Source organism: Notolepis coatsorum (genome assembly GCF_963971535.1).
Source record: "Notolepis coatsorum genome assembly, chromosome: 13".
NCBI lineage: Eukaryota > Metazoa > Chordata > Actinopteri > Aulopiformes > Paralepididae > Notolepis > Notolepis coatsorum.
This window is the reverse complement of record NC_140177.1, coordinates 94,200,682-94,226,080: the sequence shown is the minus strand read 5'-3', so window position 1 is coordinate 94,226,080 and position 25,399 is coordinate 94,200,682. Positions and strand designations below refer to the sequence as shown.

The 25,399-nt window shown below is 43.9% G+C and overlaps 1 protein-coding gene across 1 annotated transcript in view; it reads left to right on the top strand.

Annotated features, from left to right (window-relative positions):
- The window catches only part of LOC311239439 (cadherin-18-like), a gene marked incomplete at both ends in the record, with an annotated part of 794,617 nt that extends 775,396 nt beyond the window's left edge, over positions 1–19,221 (top strand). The window contains 1 exon segment of the mRNA XM_084327744.1: positions 18,608–19,221. Within this exon segment, the coding sequence (XP_084183870.1) occupies positions 18,608–19,221 (614 nt within the window).
- Positions 19,222–25,399: the final 6,178 nt, after the last annotated feature.

The window sequence follows — 25,399 nt, the reverse complement described above, 5'->3', positions numbered from 1 at the left end:
GGGGAAACCCTGTGTAGAAATCGTCGGAAAGGAGAGACGCACAATTTCTATCTTGGGACAACACCATGCAGTGTGTCATTTATTATATTTTTAGCACAAGTGACAGCTGTCAGATCTATGCCGTGCTAACCTCTCACAGCTCATCGTCACCAAACATTTTATCAATGACATTCCACCAGCGCGTCTTCTCTAAGCCCAACCCCCAAAACCAACCTCATTAAAGTGACAGTGCCCCATCAATACATCAAAACAATACAATGGTGAATTATGTCCATAGCACCCACTACATACGTCCCCCCAGAATTCATCATAACAAAAGAAGTCAATGAACAGGAGGGCGGAGAACTCTGCCATAATGGCTCCGCCTGACCCCTGTAGCGGCCGGAGCCGCTGTAGGGAAAACCTTAAGGGCCCTACGGCCACTCGGGCACAGGATAGGTGGCGAGGGGGTCTCGTGGGCCTTACTCGGAAGACGGGGCAAGGTAGGGGGTCGTCCCCGCCGTGGGGGCTGGGCCAGTCCAACAGGTTTGCCCAAGTCCACATGAGCCGGTTTAAGGCGGTCTATGGAAATGTGTCCCAGCTTCCCGCCCATGTCCACAACAAGTACTTGTCTCCAGCCTCCTGGACACGGAACGGACCGTCGTATGGAGGTTTCAAGGGGTCCCGATGGGCATCGTGACGGATGAAAACATATTCCGCTGACTGCAGACTTATAGGGATGTGCGACCGGGGGAGGCCGTGCTGTGAGGTGGGGACCGGTGTGAATACCTTAGCCTTCTCCAGAAGTGCTGTCCGCTGCTGGGCTGCACACCAGGGGGCAGTAATGTTAGGGATGAAATCCCCTGGCACCCGCAGAGGCTGCCCGTAAACCAGCTCGGCCGAGGAGGTCTGAAGGTCTTCCTTGGGGGCCGTCCTGAGACCAAGCATGACCCACGGGAGCCGGTCGACCCAGCCGCTGTCAGTAAGGCTGGCCCGAAGTGCTGCTTTCATTGAGCGGTGAAAGCGCTCGCATAACCCATTGGCCTGTGGGTGGTATGACGTAGTCCGGTGTAGCTTCACGCCCAGGCTCTTGGCGACCGTGTTCCAGAGCTCGGACGTGAACTGTGGGCCCCGGTCTGAAGAGAGGTCGGCTGGAGTGCCAAACCGGGCGACCCAGGTTCCAATAAAGGCCCTGGCCACCTCGGCGGACGTCGTGGATGACAGTGGAACTGCCTCTGGCCAACGGGTAGTCCTGTCTACCATAGTAAAGACGTAACTGAAGCCGTGTGAGGGGGGCAGGGGGCCCACTAGGTCAACGTTCACGTGGTCGAACCAACTTTCAGGTACAGGGAAGTGCTGCAGGGGGGCCTTGGTGTGACGGTACACTTTAGCGCGCTGGCACTCCAAACAGGAGTCAGCCCAGTCTCTCACATCTTTCCTAAGCCCAGGCCAGACAAACTTGGTGGACACTAGCCTCTGCGTAGGTTTCTTTCCCGGGTGGGAGAGGGCGTGAACAGCGTCATAAACACGCAGGCTTGAGGTGGCTGACCTGAAATCTCGCACTTCAGGGTCGGTAGCCTGGTCCGCCACCATACCGGTGTAATCCAGCCCCAAGTGGATGGCGCCCGCTACAGCCCGGGAGAGGCAGTCTGCGACAAGGTTTGCTTTACCTGCCACATGTTGAATGTCAGTAGTGAACTCTGAGACATATGAGAGCTGTCGCTGTTGACGACGGGCAGACCATGGCTCAGACACCTTGGCCATGGCGAACGTCAGCGGCTTGTGATCCACGAAGGCCGTGAACTGGCGGGCCTCCAGCAGGAAACGAAAATGGCGGATGGCAAGGTAGAGGCCGAGGAGCTCCCGATCGAAGGTGCTATACCTCCGCTCGCTGGGGCTTAACTGGTGGCTGAAAAAAGCGAGCGGCTGGCAAGCCCCGCCTACCCACTGTTCAAACACTGCGCCCACGGCAAAATCGGAGGCGTCGGTGGTGATGGAGATTGGGGCCTTAAAGGAAGGATGTGCCAGCATGGTGGCGTTGGCTAGGGCAGCCTTGGCATCCAGAAAAGCTTTGTCTCTCTCTGCAGACCAGTCGATAGCATGTTTTGGCGCTTTACCCCTAAGGGCCTCATACAAAGGCCGCATAATCCGAGCCGCCTGGGGAATAAAGCGGTGATAAAAGTTGATCATTCCGAGAAACTCCTGCAGTGACCTAACCGTGGGCGGCCGGGGAAAATTCATCACAGCTTCCACCTTCATGGGAAGAGGGACCGCTCCCTCTTTAGTGACTCTGTGCCCCAGGAAGTCAATGGTCGACCGCCCAAACTGGCATTTGGCCGGGTTGATTATCAGTCCATGCTCATTTAGCCGCTCAAAAAGCATCCGGAGGTGGGACATGTGCTTAGCCTTAGAGGCGCTGGCTATGAGGATATCATCCAAGTATACAAAAATAAAATCCAAGTCTCGTAGCACAGAGTCCATAAGGCGCTGGAACATCTGTGCAGCGTTTTTGAGGCCGAATGACATGCGCAGAAACTCAAATAGTCCAAATGGAGTTATGACTGCTGTTTTGGGGACGTCCAGCGGTTGGACGGGCACCTGATGATACCCACGCACAAGGTCCACCTTGGAAAACATTAATTTCCCTGAAAGGCGGGCAGAAAAGTCCTGAATGTGCGGGACTGGGTACCGGTCCGGCGTCGTAGCATCGTTGAGCCGGCGGTAATCCCCACACGGGCGCCACCCCCCTCCTGGCTTGGGGACAATGTTGAGGGGGGATGCCCATGGGCTGTCGGAGCGACGGACAATGCCGAGGCGTTCCATGTTCTCGAACTCTGCCTTGGCAATGCTGAGCTTGTGCCGAGCCCGGGCATAGACCGGAGGGCCGGTCGTGGCGATATGATGCTCCACTCCATGCTTGGCTGTAGATGATGAGAACGTGGGCCGCGTGAGGCCCGGGAACTCGGCGAGAAGGTGTTGAAACTCATCTGCGGCGGAGAGCATGCTAGAGAGTCTGATGGAGTCTGCACCCCCAAGCGCACCAGCATAAGAGCAGAACGTAATGGCATCAATTAAGCGGCAATCCACTAACAGTCCATAATCACACAATAAATCAGCGCCTAGAAGAGGGACGGCTACATTAGCTGTGATAAAGTCCCAGCCAAACCGTTGGCCACTAAAACACATTTCGACATAGAGACATTACTCATCGTTCACCAGAGGTTCCTATATATCCTGTTGTTACTGGTTTCAAGTGGCACTATGGCATCTGAAGTGCATCAAGCATTCTTAGTGCATGTAGTAGTATTCATGTTATTAGTATTCTGTTGTCTGTTAGCCAGTTCTTTATACTATCAATGGTGGTCACTACATTACATCTATAACTGTCCTTGTTGGTCATCATTTCCACTGTTATGCACCTGGCTTGCGGTAATATTACCGCACATACAGTTAGAAGATGTATTGATAACAGAGCTAGAACTTAACGTTATGATGCAGAAATATCTGTGGTATTGTTACCTTTTTTTGGGTGAGGGTCTGCGTCTTTTCGGAGTAGACACGAGAGCCCGGATGGGATCTGGATTTTCTAGAGTTGGCTTCCCATCTCTGAAGTGCTTTGGGGTGAAAAGACAGAAGCCAAAGTTAGCTAAAAACACCAGCTAACTAGCGAGGACGAGTAGATATATAACATGTTGGCAGCTAACGTTAGCTAGCTGCTAACTTTGGCTAACTGGGCTGGATACACGATAGCTAGTTCGCAGTCAAAGTCAAACGTTAGCAAACTAATAGTTTGGTCTACGTTTCTAATACATGCCGTCAAATATTATGTCTTTATGAATTGACCTTACCTTTGAGCAAACACAAGTGTCCTTGGTAATGGTCTTCACGTTCAGTTGTTTATGTGGTCAACGACACAACACAATCCACCGCTTGCACTTCTGTAGTTTTCGTATGGGCTTCGGAAAAGGTACAAAATATACTCCTCCATCCAGTTTTTCGGGGTACCTGGTGTCCGAATTACAGGTACCCCACGCACAGCGTTTCACCATCAGATATTATGTAGATAATAACATAAAACTGAACTCTTGACAGTGGTTGCGATCACAGCCGTCTGGTATTTATTTTAGACAACAAAACATATACAGATCGTTATACAGTATATACTGTAGGACGTTGTAGCGTCCGTCTAATGACTTTGCGCCTCCTGGCGGCATAAAACACAACAGCAGCCTGGGTTCCCAATTAATTCCAACGACGTGATATCACAGTGCGCGCGTCGCGGCAAAGCATCCATGAAAACTAAAGGCTTCATCTGTACCTGTATGTGCGGATGGGGGTGCCGTTGGCGGCCTCCATGGGGGGTCCGTGTCCGCCGGATAGGATGTCCACTCTAGAAGCCGGCAAGACGCTCCTCTGCGCGCCCGTGTCGCACATGAAACGCCGCCCGGAGATGGTGTCCTGGACAAACAGTAGCCTGCCAGCCTGACCGACGCTCATGGCCACGGCACTAACGAGCGCCGGCCCGGGCATTTCCCGGCCCTCTTAAGCTGCATGGCGGGCGGCACTGCTTGGCTTTAGGTCCAAACCGTGCATGATAATAACACAGCCCCGCGTCACGCTGCTGGCGAGGGGCTGTCGCTGCGGCGGCGATATTCCAGTCTCCCGGCGGTGAAACAAAGGCTTGGGTTGGGAGAACTGCCGCTGCACAGTGCTGTTGATCAGCCAAAATCAGCCTCCTCGGCCAGAGCGCGGCAATCGTCTATAGTGGTGTTGGCCAGAGCGGCCCGAACCGGAGAAGGCAGCTGACGCAGGAAAAGTTGCATGAAAAGGAAATCAGGCTTGTGCTCTCCCAATAAATCCAGCATCCTATCCATGAGCTCCGATGGCTTGCTATCACCGAGCCCTTGCAAAGAAAACAACCGGTTGGCCCGCTCGGTATCGGAAAGTTCGAATGTCTTTAATAGATGAGACTTGATCGTGAGATATTTATCTCGAGTCGGAGGGTTCTTGAGGAGGCTCACCACTCTGCTGGCTGTCGAACTTCCCAGGGCTGACACCACATAATAATATCTTGTGGTATCCGAGGTAATCTCACGCAGCTCGAACTGTGCCTCCGTTTGCGCAAACCATGCCGAGGCTGATGACTCCCAGAACTCAGGTAATTTCAGCGAAACTGCGTTTGTAGACATGTTGCCGCGGAAGCGTCTTCAAAACTTATAACAGGGTCACCAATGTAGAAATCGTCGGAAAGGAGAGACGCACAATTTCTATCTTGCGACAACACCAAGCAGTGTGTAATTTATTATATTTTTAGCATAAGTGACAGCTGTCAGATCTATGCCGTGCTAACCTCTCACAGCTCGTCGTCACCAAACATTTTATCAATGACATTCCATCAGCGCGTCTTCTCTAAGCCCAACCCCCAAAACCAACCTCATTAAAGTGACAGTGCCCCATCAATACATCAAAACAATACAATGGTGAATTATGTCCATAGCACCCACTACACCTGCATATATCGGTATCGGAAATTAAGAGTTGGACAATATCGGTATATCGGTATCGGTAAAAAAGCCAATATCGAGCATCCCTAATTATTTTATTACTTCACTTATCAGTGAGGCTCCGTTCTTTCATTATTACCTTGTATTAAATTATGTTACTCGATTATTGCTCGTTAAATAAAATTTTATAGGATTTACAGCTTTCCCGGCGTTAATTTAGGTTTTCCCGTTACATCGCCATATGGTGTTCGTTTTGTATGCATAAACCATACAGTACTTCAATGAAACTTCTTCATTTGACCGTCTACATTGGGATATTACAGTAATATTGGCTGTTTCACTGTGGAATATCTTGCACCATTCAGGGGAACACCACCCAATCAATCAATCAATCAATCAATCAATCAATCAATCAATCAATCAAATGTATTTGTATAGCACATTTAGACATGACTAGGGATGGGTACCGAATCCGGTACTTTTAAGGGTATCGATGGAATCACGTCGGTACTACCGAGTACCGATTCACGTGAGATCCACCGGTGCCAAATTTCGGTAATGCAACGTTTTTTAAGTCCGATGACGTCTTTGTTTATACGCTCGCTGCAATATTATATAACAAATTGTTCTAAATAAATAATAATGATAATAAATTATTAGAAGTTTGGACACATTTTATACAACTGAGGTAGGTAGATAATTTTTTTTTTTTACTAAAGTACCGAAAAAAGGTACCGTTGGGTACCGGTATCGATTCACAGGTACCAGTATCGGTTCAAATGTGAACGGTACCCAACCCTAGACATGACACTTGTCAACCAAAGTGCTTCACAGTAAGTCGCATAGCTAAAAACAAAGAAAAGTGCTAAAGTATAGAATAAACAGAAAATATAAACAACCAACGGACAGACAGAGAAACAACCCCCCCCCCCCCCCCTAGACTTGAAATTTTACCTATGGGTAGTTAGGAGACCCTTGTCAGCCGATTTGAGGGCCCTGACGTTGGTATAAGGGGTGTCTGCTAGGTAAACAGGGGCCTTACCATTTAGGGCTTTGTAAACTAATAGGAGAACCTTGAATTATATTCTATAAGAATAACTTGGAAGTTCTTTCCCAATGCTAGAATCCAGAGAAGTAAGCCTAAAACGTGTCATGTCATCAGGTATTATGTCTGGAGCTGCTCCATTGACAATGATTTGGGAGACAGATTTTGTGGACACACAATGTTGAAGCTGATACATGAACTGATCTGATACTGATATCGGGCCAATACTGAGTCAAATAGCTGGATCGGGTATTAGCTACAGATCCATGACCTATCCATTACAAACAACAAATCACTAACAGCACAGCAGTGCCAAGCTTCTCTGAATGGATTCAGCTTTTATCGTTTAGCAATAAGTCAGTCTCTCTCCCTCCCGCTCTTGTGCCTGCGTCTCTTGTCGAGCACCGACCTATAAATAGCTATAATTTTAGCTCTTGAGTCGCTAAAACATTAGCTTGTTAGCTAACTTTCTAACAAAGTTGCTGCAATGACTATTGTCTATACATAGGTATATTGCAAGGTAAAATAGACCTACCATTGTAGCTCTTAAACTCCATAGATACATTTTTGTCTTGGTTAGTCCAAATACTGTGCAGGAAATCAAGCATGGCAAAATCTATTTGCTAGCATATCAACATGAGGCTGTCAATCAAAGTCATTGGGGAGGGACAAATATCTTGAACTGGCCAGGCTTATAGACACCACAGATGTCATAAATCTTGGTACACAATAAGTATTGGCTGTTATGTTTATGTAGATATTGAGAATTCATGAAAATATCTTGCTTGGGTTGGTTTGATTGCTTTTAGATTGATCATAAGGATGCATCTAGTATGCAGTTATCAGATTATTTTTAAACATAAGACATTATGCAAATATTTTTGTATTTCTATTACATAAAAAACATCAAATTGGTATCAGTATCTGCAGATACCAAAAGCCATGCAGGTATCGGTATTGGTATCATGACTGAAAAGGTTGTATCGTTGCATCCCTAGCTGCATCCCCCTCCAAACAATGGAGAACATAAATTCACAAAACACATCCACACACACACACACACACACACACACACACACACACACACACACACACACACACACACACACACACACACACACACACACACACACACACACACACACACACACACACACACACACACACACACATTTTCTCAATCTACAGTATAACCTCAAATGTAATCACAAAAAGCCTTGTGCTTACTCTCACCTTAACGTCGTCGGCTTCTCTTGACCACTAACCCTAACAAAAGGCAATAGGTCTAAATGTCAATAAATTCTTCAGACTTTGGAATATTTAAGGGCCCTATATTTTCTACCACTATAATGTGGCTTTAAAGGTGCAATTCAGAAATTGTGAATTAGCGTGAAATATCCTGGTGCAAAATAATCTGACATTATTGTCAGAGATTTGGAGAAGGTATTTTAACTTTAGAATATTATCATAGCGGAGTCAAAGCCTGCGTTTAATGTTTGACAGTAGTGAACGTCCCTAACTGACTTTCTGACTTCCCATTGAAACATGGCCAGGACTTAATATAGACTAGTCTTGTATTTCTGTGACAGGGATTTCCATATCACACATGCACACACACACACACACACACACACACACACACACACACACACACACACACACACACACACACACACACACACACACACACACACACACACACACACACACACACACACACACACACACACACACACACACACACACACACACACACACACACACACACACACACACACACACACACACACACACACACACACACACACACACACACACACACACACACACACACACACACACACACACACACACACACACACACACACACACACACACACACACACTCTCACACACACACACACACACACACACACACACATTTTCTCAATCTACAGTATAACCTCAAATGTAATCACAAAAAGCCTTGTGCTTACTCTCACCTTAACGTCGTCGGCTTCTCTTGACCACTAACCCTAACAAAAGGCAATAGGTCTAAATGTCAATAAATTCTTCAGACTTTGGAATATTTAAGGGCCCTATATTTTCTACCACTATAATGTGGCTTTAAAGGTGCAATTCAGAAATTGTGAATTAGCGTGAAATATCCTGGTGCAAAATAATCTGACATTATTGTCAGAGATTTGGAGAAGGTATTTTAACTTTAGAATATTATCATAGCGGAGTCAAAGCCTGCGTTTAATGTTTGACAGTAGTGAACGTCCCTAACTGACTTACTGACTTCCCATTGAAACATGGCCAGGACTTAATATAGACTAGTCTTGTATTTCTGTGACAGGGATTTCCATATCACACATGCACACACACACACACACACACACACACACACACACACACACACACACACACACACACACACACACACACACACACACACACACTCACACACACACACACACACACACACACACACACACACACACACACACACACACACACACACACACACACACACACACACACACACACACACACACACACACACACACACACACAGAATATTCAGCTAGAACTGAAATAATGTTGCTGAAAGAATTAATGAATAAGACCAATGTGTTTATTCAAAAGTAGCTAAAGGCAAGTGAGAGAAGAGAACAAAGAGACAAACAGAGAAAAGCTGTGTGTAGATGTCACTTGCCTCATGGTGCCTGGCATGGGACACATTATCCTGGGAGCTTCCCACCATGTAAGATAAGATATTCCTTTATTGATCCCCTTGGGGAAATGCAGGCATCATAGCAGCATGGGGGAGGGGGGGGGGGGGTACAGGTAGTAAAAAGCAGTGTAGACAATATAGCAAATCAATATGCTTAACATAACATAATTATCTCTGGACATGTGCATAATGGTCAACAAGGTGCAAGATGAGGGTATGTATGCCCTCTCAGTTATATTTGCCCTACAATAATAGTTACAATATATAATCGAATCCAATAATCTAAATCTAATCTAATTTATAGTCTGGAAAAAAACGAAATGCTAAATATATGCAATATATAATCCAATAATCTAAATCGAATCTAATATATAATCTAAAAATGCTAAATGCTAAAATGCTAAATGCTAAATATATGATCTGATGAAGTATACAGTATTCACATACGGTGCGGTATGCATAAGGTAGTATATTGTCCTTTTAGGTTCCTAGTAGTTGGATGTCTGGCAGCAGTGTGTACACCTACTGAATAGAACTTGGATGATAAAATGGTAATCCACAACCAAAATCTTTTGTTTGTTTGTTTGTTTGCTGGACACCAAGCGATGCAGGAGCATCATAAATGACTCCAGAACAATGGCCTCTTTTCTCTGCTGCGTTCAGGACAAACACAGAGAGGCTCAGTAGAAGCTACTACCCACAAGCCATCCGGACCCCCTGAGCATGAACACCTGAACATTGCTCTGTGTATGACATATCTCGTCTATTTGCACAATTTATGTCTATGATAATTTGTTTATATTTATGATTATTATCAGGTTGAAGTTGTTGCAAATCACATACAGTAAATCAACCAGAATGTCATATCGATAGTGTACTTTTGGATGTGTTCTGAATGTGTAATTACACTGTTATTTCACAAGTACAGTACAATGTATTAATAAACAAGTAACAAATCATTTATGAACATCCAGTAAAGGCATTATCAAATAATGATTTACCATCCAGACTGTCTTAGTTTACCTTAGATAGATTGATAAAGAATATAGCTTACTGTGGGAATATGTGTGCTAACTCAGACTTGTGAGTATTGCACGTAAACCCACGTGTGTGCTGTGTGTGTTAAACTCTGCCTTCGCCAGTCATACAGAGAGCGATGATGTTGTTTATTTTATGATTTTATGTTTTGGCATATGTTTGGACGCTGACATATTGTATTTACACACATTATTTCCTTTCACCCCCCCCCCCCCCCCCTCGTAGGCAAAGAACACACTGTTTCACATGTTGTGTTTCCAAGTCGAGAAACAAATGCGTCTGTCATATAGTGAAAGTCTCGCTCCGTTGCGGTCCACCGTTAAAAAGATGCAGTATGAATCACTTCTCACACAAGCGCTGCCTTGTTTTCTAATCACAGCTCACGCAGGGTGACATGAATATTTCAGAACAGCCTCCCTCAAGATTGGCATGAACGGGGTGTGTTGCACACAGTCTGCCAGGCAGGCCTACTGTATGATACATTCTTTGGAAAATAGCTCCTCCCTGAAATACATGGCATAGACCACAGGTTGCATCATCAGGGCCCAGGAGTTCAAAACTTTTAATCCCCATCTGATCCGATCATATTTGTAAATCCCATTTTTTGTGATCCAGGATCAGACAACTCGGACAGATTTTGTCCCAGTATTTCAAAGCAATCCAGGATAGGATCACCCTGATCCAGATTGAGACTTTTCAAGATTACTAGATCCTGAATATCAGTGTTTTAATCCTACCGATCTCCATCTAGTGGATATGAAAAAGAATACAAGGAGACAAGAGACCACATTGTAGAGACATCTATAATGTCTAATTATATTGTTAAAAAGGACATAAAATCATAATGGAATTCTAATTAACAAAAAGACTCCAACTAGGGTAACAACAAAAAAACATTAATACAAAGGGATCATCCAGGCGTGCTTTGAGGAGCTGCATTTGAAGTGAGGTTTCAGTTTGCTGAAGCCGGCACAGCTGTATTTGTTCTTTGGCCAGACGGATCTGCATCTCTGCCCTCTCCGTTTCACGGCTCAGCAGTGTCTTGTAGGCATCATCCCTCTGCGCTGGTTGTCTGGTGCGCTTACATCTTCTCTTTCGAGGTGGCTTTTGCAGTGTGTCATCAGGCCTGGCTGAAGGTCCAGCTTCTGCATCCACATGGGTCAGGAGGACGTCGTCTTGAATGGTGTGTGTCACATCAGGTGCATTGACTACCTGAAATGAAAGTTTATCTATATATTTTATCCCCCTTAATAAGATGATCAAAATCATGCAACTCCTGGAAAATAGTAGTACTATAAGAACAATGATGCTATATAAGAAATATAGCCATTGTAGTACTATGAAAATAGAAATGATACAAGATAATAATTGTAGTTACAGTATATAGTGACAAGGATAAAATCACACATACCTGCGACTCACCATCCAGTACAACGTTTGGTATTCCATGTAAAGATTATGACTGCTGACCACCAATGATATCAAGTACCACATCTGTATATTCTCCCCTTTTATATGGTTTGTTACCCATCTGTGGGTGTTTAGCCTGGCTTTGGTCTTTGCTAGCTTGCTGCTTCAAATTCTTCCACCTCAATCTCACTTGGTCTACCGTCCTCTTGTGTCCTGATCCTGTGGCATTCACATTGTTTGTAACTTCCATCCATATTCCGCTCTTTACTTTAGTCGCTCCACCCTCTCTGTTAAAGCTACCAACTATGGAGTCATAATTATTCCTTACACTCTGTAGCAGTGCATGAGTCTCAGCAGATGTGAAATTAGGCCCCTGTTTGTCCATCTTTCCAACTCACTGGTTTGGTCAGGTGAGCAATTCGTTTATATAGGTCTGGCCCTTACTTGCTATCAATTACGTAATTAACCACAGGCCAGAACAAATCTGGACATGCATTGCAGGTGTGTATTTGCAATTACTAATTATTCAGAAATAGGCCCACTTATGGATTTCCCTCTAAATGAGAGACTGAGTGGTGGTGCAATGTGAGATGCTATTGTCCACAATTACTTTTGAAAGGTGATGACAGCTGATGGACCTTTTTTTTGTTGAAGATACTTTTTCTTTAATCTAAATTACATTTGTGATAGACAATTATTGTTGTGATACTTTTATGAGCATAAACATTTATGTCATCAACATTTGGTTGGAAAAAAATAGGCCACCTCAAATGTGACAAAAATATTAAAAATACATTGCCATGAAGGCTAAGAATTGTGTATTATTTCAGTTAACAAACTTTGCCATCTTATTTATATTGAAACATATTTCTTAATAAATTGTATAGTACATTTTTCTCTGGTAATCCACTGGAAATCCCCCCCTCTGCTGGGATCAAGATAAATCAAATTGATCCCAATCCTGTGTTGTCGGTTTGAACTACCCGTTTTGAAGATTTGATCCAGATGAACCCTTTCACTGCCACACTACAGAAGGTTAACCCTTTACTATCACACTACCGACGGTTAACTGTTGTGTGGCAGTGAAAGGGTTAACATTCTGTGTATTGTCGCAGTGAAAGGGTGAACCGTTTGGTAGTGCGGCAGTGAAAGGGTTAAAGCTTGGATTTGATTTCCTGATCTGATTGGATATCAAAGTGATCCTGATCCTGTTTTTTGGTTTTGAACTACCCAAAATCCAAATCTGATCCGATCAGATAGGGATTAGGCCATGGTTATACTGGGGAAAAACAGCAACATTGTATTTCCGAGTGATTACGTTTGCATGTCCAAGTTAAAAGGAAAATGCCGTTTTGGCAGGAAAGCACGTTTTTCTAGTGGCAACGCTGAAAGGGTGTTTTCGTTTTAAAAACTTGCAGACAACAGTGCCATGTAATTTGCGCAGATCAGATACGGAGCCGTTCATGCCCAATGCCCATGCGCAGTAGAGACCGACGCCAAATTTTCCCCTGGCTGGACCTCGACTCCGTCCATTAGTCCAAACATCAGAACTATTTCTGGGAGTCACTTGCAATATCGCGCTATAATTAATATAATTTGCTGTCTCCCGACACCAACCGGCCATATGGGGAGGCTATACAGGATATCAGCTGCGTCCTCCTCAGATTGCTTATTCATGTGTAACACGCACGGTTATTTCCAGTGTTTACAGCAGAGCTGTCCCAAGTAGCTGCGGCTACCATGTGTTGTCAAGTTATTGTTATAAGGAGCTCAGTCCAAAACTACAACAGTCTGCATACCCTTAACAATTGTGTGTATTGAGCCGTATTGTATTGTACCCATTCTGCAATCTGTTAAATAAAGTTTTCATCCATTTCTACTAGTGTTAACGTTACTACGTTAATAGCCTCGATGCTAACTATATACATGGAGAATGCCATTCACATTAGCATGTAGCTAACAACATCAGAGATCTTTTTGTGAGACTAAATCCGCTCTTGGTGGTAAATTGTGTTGATGTTGGTTTTGTTTCATCAACAAATGAGAGGCAGAACACATAGTGAATGTATCCGTTTTGTTTATTGCACTTTTATTGCACTTTGTTTCTTGCTGAAAAATAAATGCTACGTTGCTAAAATGGCTATTTAACACTATGATCGCCGTGGACGAGTTTACACGTCATTCCTAGCCATGCTCATTCTGCCGAAGACGCCGTAACTCGTCTTTGATGTCAATATTTCAAAAATCTGTCATCGAAATCATATTTCCTTTCCGGAGCCCTGAGACACACTGCAAAGCTCCACTCAACTCTCTAACGGTTCAAGAGCTCCATCTGGTGGCCGATCGGCAGATCGCCAGCCAGAAATTAACCTTTGAACCAGTAGTGCTCATCCATATGTGGTCCGGGCACTTGCTATCGTTAGAGAGACTCCGTATTGACACAGTGAACATCGATCGGTGCAAATAACTCGAAAAAACAACATGATTTGGACGTATATACTATTATACAACCTGGAAATGGATCGGGCATTTCTCCATCCCATAATAGAAAAAATTCTGTTCCACGCTCATCTGCCAGCGGCGCGAGGAAGCCACGGTAAGATTCAGCGTTATATTCTAACGTCTTTTTTTTTTTTATATATATTTTTTTTATTATTGCAAAACAAAAATTATTAAAAGTCAGTACTCAACACATAATGCATAATGAAACTAACAGTCAAGGTGGTTAAAATTACATGCAAGTACAGAAACAAGACAAAAAAAAAAGTCTATAATAATATTTTAACAGTATACAGTGTATATCCAGCTAAATTAACAATTATACAAATGCTTATATAGGACATACCCCTAATACCTATTTTCTAAAACCCTACACACATATTCTCCAGCTCGAACCCCCCCCTCCCGGACCCCTCCTTGGATAGTACCTCCATTATCCCTCACTCCTAACCAGACACTACCATTATAAGCTAGCTTTTATTCTCTCCACCACTTCTACCCACATTGACATTTTGGATTCGTTGAGACCCAGAATTCTAGCTGTAGATATTTCTTGATATATCACATCGAGATATGTAAGAGACCAAACTTTCCGGCACATTTTTTCCGGTTGAAACCAGCGTGATGCGATCAGTTTTTTAGCTACTGTGATACCCGATAAGACCAATCTCTTTAGCTGTGGATTTACTGCAAACTCAAAAACATCATTTAAAAGCAATACAGAGGGGTGTACTGGTATATTCCAAGATACGAGTTTTGATAATTGATGGGTCACATATTTCCAGAATGCCTTAACTGGTGGGCAGTCCCAATACATGTGCATAAATGTCCCTTCGTCTCCATTTGTACATTGGGAGCATTTTGAGTCCTGTTTCAGGCCCATTCTGTTCAGTCTTATAGGAGTCAAGTATGTCCTGTGAATATAGTTAAGATTGATTTGTTGATGATCCGGGTTCCTTGATGTAAGACGGACATTTGCCCATGCTTCTTGCCAATCAAAGTCACTTTCCAGGTCTGGAATATCCCTCCTCCAGACAGTGTCTAGTTGAAGGGTTTCATACGAGGACGTTAGTAATTGATAATAAAAACCTGATACAAAACCTCCCAATGTTTCTCTTTCATAGAAAAATTTGTGGTATCTGTGGTGTTCAACTGGTATGTGTAATGGAACACCGTGAGACTTCAAACATAGGCGTAACTGTATGTAAAAAAGCCATGTGGACTCGGTGAGGTTAAACTTTGTGCATATTTCTCCATAACTACAGAAGCCCTGGTTATTAAAAATATCCCCTAATGAGTGTATGCCTTGCTCTTCCCATATAGGGAATCTTATAGGACGTTTTCCCATTAAGAGTGCATTGTTATTGAATATGGGAGTGTGATTATGCCATTTTTGAGGGTTAGGGTATTTTTTTTGTGTTTCCCGCCATGTTCGGATTGCATGGGTAATTATGGGGCCAAATTTCCGCTCACAGTGCTTGATTGGAAGTTTAGTGTGTGCTATGTCCTTCAGTCTCTGTGGGGCTACTATGTTTTCTTCCAATTCTCTCCAAGATACCAAAGCCTGGGGATCAAACCATATTGTCAATGGTCTTAATGTGAAAGCCTTAAAATATTGTAAGAAATCTGGAACTGCCATGCCACCGTCTGCTTTATTTCTCTGTGCGGTGGATCTTTTTATGCGAGGTGGTTTGTTATTCCAAATAAATTTGTATGTGGAGGAGTGTAATCTTTTCCAGTAGCCCTCTGGAGGGGGTAACGGTAGCATTGAGCTGATGAAGTTGATTCTTGGTAATACATCCATCTTAACTATTGATACCCTTGCCTGTACTGAGTTTTTAAGTTTTGCCCACCTGTCCAGGTCGTCTTTGATTTTGTTCTGTATTTTTGTGTAATTGTGCTTCACCGTTTGTCTTATGGTGGGAAATATTTCCACACCCAAGCATCTAAAATGTTTTACCATGGGTATCGCACCTGGGAGGGTTGTGTCTTTTTTTGCATGGATGTTAAGTGGAAGGAAAGCCGACTTCGGCCAATTTATTTTAAATCCCGATAAATCACCAAAGTTCTCTATCAACTTGAGTAGATGAGGCAATGTGGTGTTGGGGCTTTGCATGAACAATATTACATCGTCCGCATATAAACTAATTTTATGTTGTGTGCCCTTGATTACGATTGGTTCTATGTATTGGGATTGTCTTATATATTGTGCTAAAGGCTCTAATGATAAATCGAATAGTCCGGGACTAAGAGGGCAACCCTGTCTGGCTGAGCGTGATACCGGAAAGATTTCGGAGATGAATGTGCCTGTTATAATCATGGCCGATGGGTCCTTGTATAATACTTTAATCATATCAATGAATCCTTTTCCTAACCCCATCCTTTCTAATACTGCCCATACGACCATTCCAGCCTGTCAAATGCTTTCATAGCATCCAGGGATAGCATCGCCTTAGGTGTGGTGTCCTCTTTGTCTGCATCTAGTACGTGCAGTATTCGGCTTATGTTATCATTGATCAGGCGACCTCTTATGAAGCCAGTTTGGTCCGGATGAACTAAAGACGTCATATGCTTTTGCAATCTGATGGCTAATACCTTAGAGTACAGTTTGACATCGATTCCGAGGAGGCTTAAAGGTCTGTAACTACCGCACTCGGTGGGGTCTTTGTCTTTTTTGAGAAGGACTGAAATGAGTGCGATATTGTGGTGTTTATGGAAGCTCCCCTCCTTGACTGAGTATAAGATCATATTTAGTAATAAGGGTCCAAATATGTCCCAACAAGAAAGGTACATTTCTGATGGGATACCGTCTCTTCCAGGAGCCTTACCATTTTTCATTTCGGATATGTCCTTCTTGAGTTCCTCTAATGTGATCGGTGCTTCTAACTGTTTAGCGTCGTCCTCCGAAAGTTTAGGGAGAATAATTTGATTAAGATATGTGTCCAATTTGTTTTGATCAAAGGTCGTTTCTGAATTATATAAGTCGGAGTAGAATTCTTTGAATGTATTGTTTATTATTTTGGGGTCTGTTACAAGTACTTGTTGTTTTCTAATGGCAGTTATATCTGCAAATTTTGCATTAATTCTTAATCGCATGGCTAATAGGTGACTAGGTTTAGAACCTTGGAAATACTGCTGTTGTCTTGTGCTGCGTATTTGCATTTCCGATTTTTGTCTGTATATTGCATTGATCTCTGTTTTTAGAACGTTAACTTGATTTTCTAGTCTAGTTGAGTTGTTGTATTTTAAAGAATTAAATAACGTTGAGTAAAGCGTTTCCAGTTCAGACAGTTTTGTGCATTGATTTTTGCGCAATATGGAGGAAAATCTAACGTCTTCTATACTAACTGATCTGATGAATCATCTAATGCTGCCCACGGAATTATAAACGATCCCCCGCCCATCCGGTCATCATCAGATGATGCATAGAAACTTCTAGAACCACGTCCAGTTGACATTTTTTATCTCGCATAGATTCCTACCAAACTGTATTTGATCATCAATATAATGCATTTAGGGCTATAAATCACGTTCTGAAGAAAGCTGCAGAAAACGATAAAAACATACTTATACTTTAGACCATATTTTAGTATGAATATGTGAATGAAAAAGTTTAACGTTGCTACACCCTGAACAATACATATAGGACATTGAATGGGCCATAATAATGGAAATTTAGCAATAGAATTTAAAAAGTTATAGCCCTGCAAAGAAGGGGAACTTCTCCATAGACAAATAGAGCTGGCGAGGGATGGTAAATTATGAATTTAACCCATGGCGATTAAAGTGTTAAAGGTGGACTGTTGTTTTTTAGCAGGAAGTGTAGTGGCGCGTTCAACCTTTCTGATTGGTTGAAAATGGCCTTCATGTTTGAACTACATCGCCACCTACTGCTTTGGCATTGTACTACATGTATATACATCACTCGGTGCTCAGGAGGCAAAACGATGTCTAACTTGCCTGCCATTACGTAGCGTTCTAAAAAACGAAACTGAAACGAATCGTTCTGGCCCTAATGTAACCGCAGCCTAAATGTTTTGAACTCCTGGGCCCAGGTGTTAAGTGTTCTATTGGAATCTACAGGGGGCGACAGTGGCTCAGGAGGTAGAGCGGTCGGCTGGTAATTGAATTGTTCCCGCTTTGCACTTTGGATAAAGTACTATATAAATGCAGTCCATTTACCATTCATCATAATAATATTTTTCTCTCCGTCTATTTATAGCTCTTTGACAGTTGGAAAACTGCCATGACTGTGCACTATTACTCCCTAATAAAGGAACACTTGAGACTTGACACACAATGAAGCAATGTTAAAACACAATCTCTCTCTCTCTCTCTCTCTCTCTCTCTCTCTCTCTCTCTCTCTCTCTCTCTCTCTCTCTCTCTCTCTCTCTCTCTCTCTCTCCCCCTCTACAGCCATAGTGATGTTGTTCGCCCAGTTGCGCAGTAAGAAGGCCAGCAAGGAGCCACTGATCCTGTCCGAGGAGGACGTCAGGGAGAACGTGGTGACCTACGACGACGAAGGGGGCGGGGAGGAGGACACAGAGGCCTTTGACATCGCCGCCCTTCGGAACCCCTCCGCCTTGGAGAACAGAAGGTTCCGGAATCATGGACGCAGGAGGAACCGCTACCTAGAGCAGCAGGAGGAGGTGGACGACGAGGAGACGGTGAAGGGAGGCTACGGGGAGGCTTACAGTCCGGCATCAGAGCCCACCTGGTTGGTCATTGGTTGCGCGCCCAGGGAAATCAGCCAATCGGCACCCTGTCTGGTGGTGGACAGCCATGAGGTCATCCACCGGGTGATTAGGCGGAAGGTGGCCCAGGCAGACTTGGACACGCGAGGGCCCCCGTACGACTCTCTGCAGACGTATGCGTATGAGGGCCGGGGGTCCTTAGCGGGTTCCGTCAGCTCCCTGGGGCTGGCCGGGGCGATGCCTGAAGTAAACTATGCTGACTTAGAGGACTGGGAACCAGAGGGACAGACTCTGGAAAGGCTCTCCGGGGAGAACCCGGATACCCCGGCCAAATGACCCCTGACCCCTAGGTTCAGGACGACAGTTTACACATTACACAACGATAAGAAAGCAATGACTGGAAGACACAGGAGTACACAATGGAGTGGCTGTCACTGTCTTCGGGAGAGTTAAAAAAGTGGGCTGATTTACCGGTCCCCATTGAATTGGACTGTTTACCGGGAGGGTTACAAAATGGCCACCACAACAACGGTCACAGATGGCAGCTGTGACGTCAACAGTGAAAACAAAGGATAAGAAACACACTGGCAACAGCTGTTTCAGTGAATGCCTCATACTGTCAGAGGCCATGTATTTTCAGGTTGAGTCCGTTTTTGCAGGGAACGAGTGACTCAGTGGTCTGGGGACCAGCACTCCAGAATGCCAGTTCAATTCCCTTGTGTCGTTCTTATCTTTCTACACGGTTCTTATTCTATTTGGTGTTTTCAATCAAAAAAATAAACGAACAACAATAAAGAAAATGTTCAGTTGGTCACAGCCAAAAGACTTGTGGTCCCAGTGGCGGTCTGCTTGAGCCACTATTGGGAGAGGGGTTTAATGACACTGGTGTCGTCTGGTGGTCTTTTGCTGGTTTTGGTCAGGGACTGGGAGCCAAAGGAATAACACACTGGGAGAAACTGTTCCGACAAATCAGAGATTGGTGGGCGGGCCACATGGCCCCTTGAGCCCTATTGGCTCAGAATACCAACAATACATTGGCTCAAAGTATGGATTAGAGTGGAATGGAGATGACAGAATCTAATAGCCAGTGTGGAAATTACAAAGACGTTGAGCAAACAGGATATGCTCACAGTGTCCAGCGAGAAATGTGTAAAAGCTTTTGGGAAAACAGACATCTTTCCAGTGTTCTGAACACAAGTAAAGGTGTTGAGGTTAGAGGACCATGGGGGATGTTTGTCCATGTTGCTGATCGCTGTATAGCCATGTCGTTTACATTATCCTCTGTAAGGCTGAAGCCACCTGGTTAGCAGTGACTTCAGGACTCAATGACTGAGTTTCCCAGGTGTTCAATGAGGCTAGAAGGAAAGCTAATGCGGTTATTGGAGCCCCTATAGGGAAGGTTTTTATGGCCATGGATTAAACCTCCTCCTCTATAGACCGGAAAGCTCCATCCGATGCCGTTGTGTCTTAGTCTGGGACTGAACTGAAAATCCATGTCTGTGAAAACCATTGTGTCTCTACAAATATTGGCTCAGGCCAGTGGCGGAGCGACCGGCGGGCAGACGTATCGAACAGGCAGACAGGCGGTGACATGAGGGGACACTCTGCAACGCGCCAGTTTGTCTGACGGGACAAGAAAAAAAGGGAGATCTCAAGCTCCCGCCAACCATAAAAGGGCCTAAGAACAAAAAACATGACATCTCTTTCTCTCCTCTCCTCTTCCCCCGCCATCTCCCTCAACGTTATCTCTCTCTCTCTCGCTCTCTCTCTCTCTCTCTCTCTCTCTCTCTCTCTCTCTCTCTCTCGCTCTCTCTCTCTCTCGCTCTGTCGTTCTATCTCCTCGTAATCCTATTGACAAAGAGTTCTGTGAGTCTGTGAGTTCTTATGGGAGTTTTGAGTTTACTATATGCATCCTTCACTGGGCTCTGAAGTGGAGTGGGAAATATTACACTTCTTTGCGGAGAGAGAAAATGAATAAATAAACGAATGAAAGAGAATCAGGAATCTGGATGAAATGGAGACTATTTTCCCCTGTATATTTTTATTGAAGAATAAAAAGACCATTGATTTCAGAAGTGGATCCTTCATGGGTTTTGTCTCTTTTCTACGTATGTGCAGTACATGAAAAAGCCACCATTAAAAAGTATGAGGTATCATTTTGCTTTCATTATTGTTATACGGCCCATTTTGTGTACTCATTATCCAAAAATACTGCCATGATAAATATGTGTACTCCTAATACTGTCTGACCCCACTGTCTGGTCTGAGAAAAAGAACACTTCAAGGTATTTTTTACTGATTATACTGCCTTTTGTTGTTTTGTCTTATCTTTCCAATTCAGCAACCGTCATAAACAAGGAAATACATTCTTGACAACACCAAGGACAGTTTTTAATTGGGGCTACAATGCCATGCTATGCGTGGTAATTGGCTTCAAATGTCAGAATGCAGCATCCGTACCGCTATCCAGGGATTTGTAAATCTGCTGTGAGAAAAGGTTTGGCTCTCTGTAGCACCATACAGAGATACAATAATGAAACTGAATAAAAGGCCATTAAAAAAACATTCTTTCAAGTCGTCCAATGATGAATATGGTCTGCACAGTAAGGCTCTTACTTTGAATTACCTTGTGGTCTTCACAAAAGGAGATTAATCGTTGTTTCGTGTCTCGTGACTCATAAAATGTGAAAAAAGATCACTATAGTTGCCTTTTATTTATCCTATTATAGCAATAAAAAAAAATTCCTGAAAGTCAATTCCTGGTACAGTATAAAACGTTTTAAATTCTTTGTCACTACAGTTTGATAAGGAAGACAGGAAGTGTAGTTCCCCACCCCCGCTGCCGAAACACATAGAGATAAATATGTGACAATATAAACCCTCTCCCTGCCTCTGTTGTTTATTTATTTAAGAAGTAATTAGAGAGGGTTTGTGTTATACTTACCGCCTTTGAAAACAAGGGTGACCCCTACAAAGATACTCATACTGCAGACTGTAATAGCAGGGCAGAGGAACAATGAATAATTCATGACAGTGTAATTGGGTTCTTGACTGAAGACAAGGTTTAGAATGCTACGCACGGTAAACTGCAAATAGCAGCTCTGTGACCAAACACACACATTTGATTTCTTGGACACTGTTCCTTTGCCAGCCATACAGACATAAACCCACTAATGACTTTCACAACCGTTTCACTTCCCTTCTTTTTTTTGCCATTTACTCTTACCTTTAACACTTTAAGTGCCAGCAGGGGGCGCACGATTTAGTGCTTGAATGCCCACCATCCACTTCAATGTTAGCGTTAATAACGCCTAATCTATGTTTTTAATTATGGCTATGTGTCTAATCTGCCCGTCGCTTATCAATGACTTGTTTTCCAGTCAACATTGTCGAAGCGGATTGTTTTTTTATCTGTTAATTTCCATTTTATAGCATTTTGAAAAGCCCTCGTTTTCAAGGAAAATATAAATATTCCATGATAATCGCCCTTTACTGGAATATTCTAGAATACACAAAAACGTTGTAATTTTTCGACCTATTTATGAATCGTTTTCAAATAAACGCTAGATTATCGATAGTATATGTGTACCAGAGCCATTGAAGATAGAGTTGCGACACGCTTTGATCTTGCTGTCACCCGGTCACGTGGTTCACGTAGCTCCCTTAGTTCCAATTTGTTTTTGCACTGAGCGCTGTCGACTTGATTTCAGCGGAACAGAAGGGCAGAACTACTACTGTTACAGCCATTTTTGGTACTTATTAACACAATGTGCATTGATCACTATTGCGTTATATCATTTACATGTCTGCTACTTTAATATTTACATTATATTACTTTATATCACTTGGCAATGACGGCAAATTCGAACGTTACTATAGCTACTGATGATGACTATTCTTTTACATTAGCCATATCACGGCAGTTGTTAAACACTCAAGCATAATTGTATTAATCAGCCCACATTACAGTTATATGTTGACAACACTTTATATTCAATATATATAATAGCATTTCAGGGGAGTAGCAGAGAGACAGCATTAGTCAGTTTTTCTGTGGACTGTCCCATAACCTAGGATAAGTTACAAAAAATATTAATGCATAGGCTAACATTACATACTGTAACATTTACAGTATGTATGCATTCATATTTTTCTTGTGCTTCTATAGTCATAAATACACACATCTTAATGCTATCTATAAGACATTCATACATGCACAAAGTGAATATGGAAATGCAGTGAATATCATACCTCAAGCTGTTTACTCTGCATTTCTTAGCATTTACATTTCATACTGTAACCATTGATGCATTATAAAAGCTCTTATAATACATCCATGACTAACTTAAACACTGTTCATACTGTATATCTTAGTGTGACGGATCATACTGGTCTGCGTTGTGTTTTGATGTTAAATGTAATGTCCCGAGGGGGAGTCGAACAGGGGGCTCCCGCGTCTGCGGGCGACGACACAGGCCGCTGCACTAAGAAGTGAATTCACTCCTAACTACCGTACCTATGCGTCTGTTAACCCTGTTATGGGGAAGTGAGTTTAATTTACCAGCCCGCACTGCCACAGTCACTCGTCAACACACCTGTTTCCGTGACTGTGGACATATCCACGGGCTTCCCCGTTACACTCACCTCCCTAAACTCACGCCCCTCAGGACATCCGGGTCACTGGGCACCACTGTGACGGATCATACTGGTCTGCATTGTGTTTTGATGTTAAATGTAATATCCCGAGGGGGAGTCAAACAGGGGGCTCCCGCGTCTGCGGGCGACGACACAGGCCGCTGCACTAAAAAGTGAATTCACTCCTAACTACCGTACCTATGCGTCTGTTAACCCTGCTATGGGGAAGTGAGTTTAATTTACCAGCCCGCACTGCCACAGTCACTCGTCAACACACCTGTTTCCGTGACTGTGGACATACCCACGGGCTTCCCCGTTACATTAGCACATTCATATACCTACCTTTACCGTTTATTCTATTTATATATCATACATAATATGCAAGTAAAATTACACTGCACTGCACCGCTTCTTTTGCACTTCTGGTTCAATGCTAAACTGGATTAAATGTATTTAGTTGTTTCAGTACTTGTAGTCTGTGCAAATGACAATACAGTTGAATCTAATCTAATCTAAATATCAATCATGCCAGAAACTACTCAATTAAGCCAAGAAAAAAGTTTGGTCAACAGTAGAAAAAATACAAGGCAGGTGTGGTGATATTCACTTTGAATTTCATAATTGATATGTGTGTATAATCAGCAAAAAGCCAGGTGTACCTTTTCAACAGCAGAGTGTGTTTTCAGTGCTAAAGTAAGGAGTGATACTGGTGTTACAGAAACAGTCAATAAACCCCCACTACTCAGTACTCAGAACAAAGAGACAAAGGTCACACCTATTGTGACCAGATTACAGCAGAGGACAGCTGGTCTAACCAGAGACCAGATACGGGCTCAGACTGGTTGAAGAGCAGAATCTATTAATCAACTGTTTAGTATCAAAAGGTCTCATATGATGTCTGGTATCAGTCTAGAAAGCACTGACTGTACTTGGGGGATATTGGACATCTATAACCATATTGTTACGTTCTGGACACCGACCTCGGTCGGTGACCACCCACATTCCTGGCATATGTCACTGGGCTTGTCACCTGTCATTTCCCTGTCAATTAGTGCTGTCACTTAGGGGTGGTTCCTGATTGGCTGTCACGGGGGTGTGTGTGGAATGTTGGTATTTGGTGTCTATGTAACATACCTCTCTTCTGCTTGTCCATTGTCAGGTCTTCACTAATTGCGTTCGGGGATAACGCGGACGGTTCTACTCTGGACCTCCAATAAGCTCCCATTTACCTTATTTTCCACTTGTGCTATTAGCACTTGTTCTCTCTTAGAATTTACTCTGTGTTCTTACTATTAAAGTCGAACCTGTTCAAGAGTAAACACTCTCTGTCTCTGTGATTGCCTTCACCCATTGGAATTCACCTACCTGCATTCTGACAGAAGACCTGACCATCAGAATTCCATGGAGGCCATCATGGAGATGCTCCGGACGCAGGGAGCAGCCCAGACACGGATGGAGGAACATCAGCAGCTGGTCAGCGCCGAGTTAATCCGACTCAATGGGGTCGTCGGATCATCCCAAGCGGTGGCGCAGTCGGCGTTGGCCACAGCCCGACAAGCCCAAGAAGGAGTGGCTGGTGTTCAGTCGGCGGCGGGAGAAGCAGCGCTCCACGCAGAGGAGAGTCGGGGGGTGTTCGGGGTCCAGGAGCGGTCCCGCGAACCACATCTGCAGGCGCCCGCTCGCTATGACGGATCACCGGATGGTTGTCGGGAATTCATCACCCAGTGTCTACTCGTTTTCCGGCTGCAACCACGATCATTTCCATCGGAGGTAGCGTATATTATCACACTGCTCACCGGTCAAGCTCTCTCCTGGGCTACGGCGGAATTAGAGGCAGGGGCGATAATCTGCGACAGTCTGGACGCCTTTACCCGGGAAT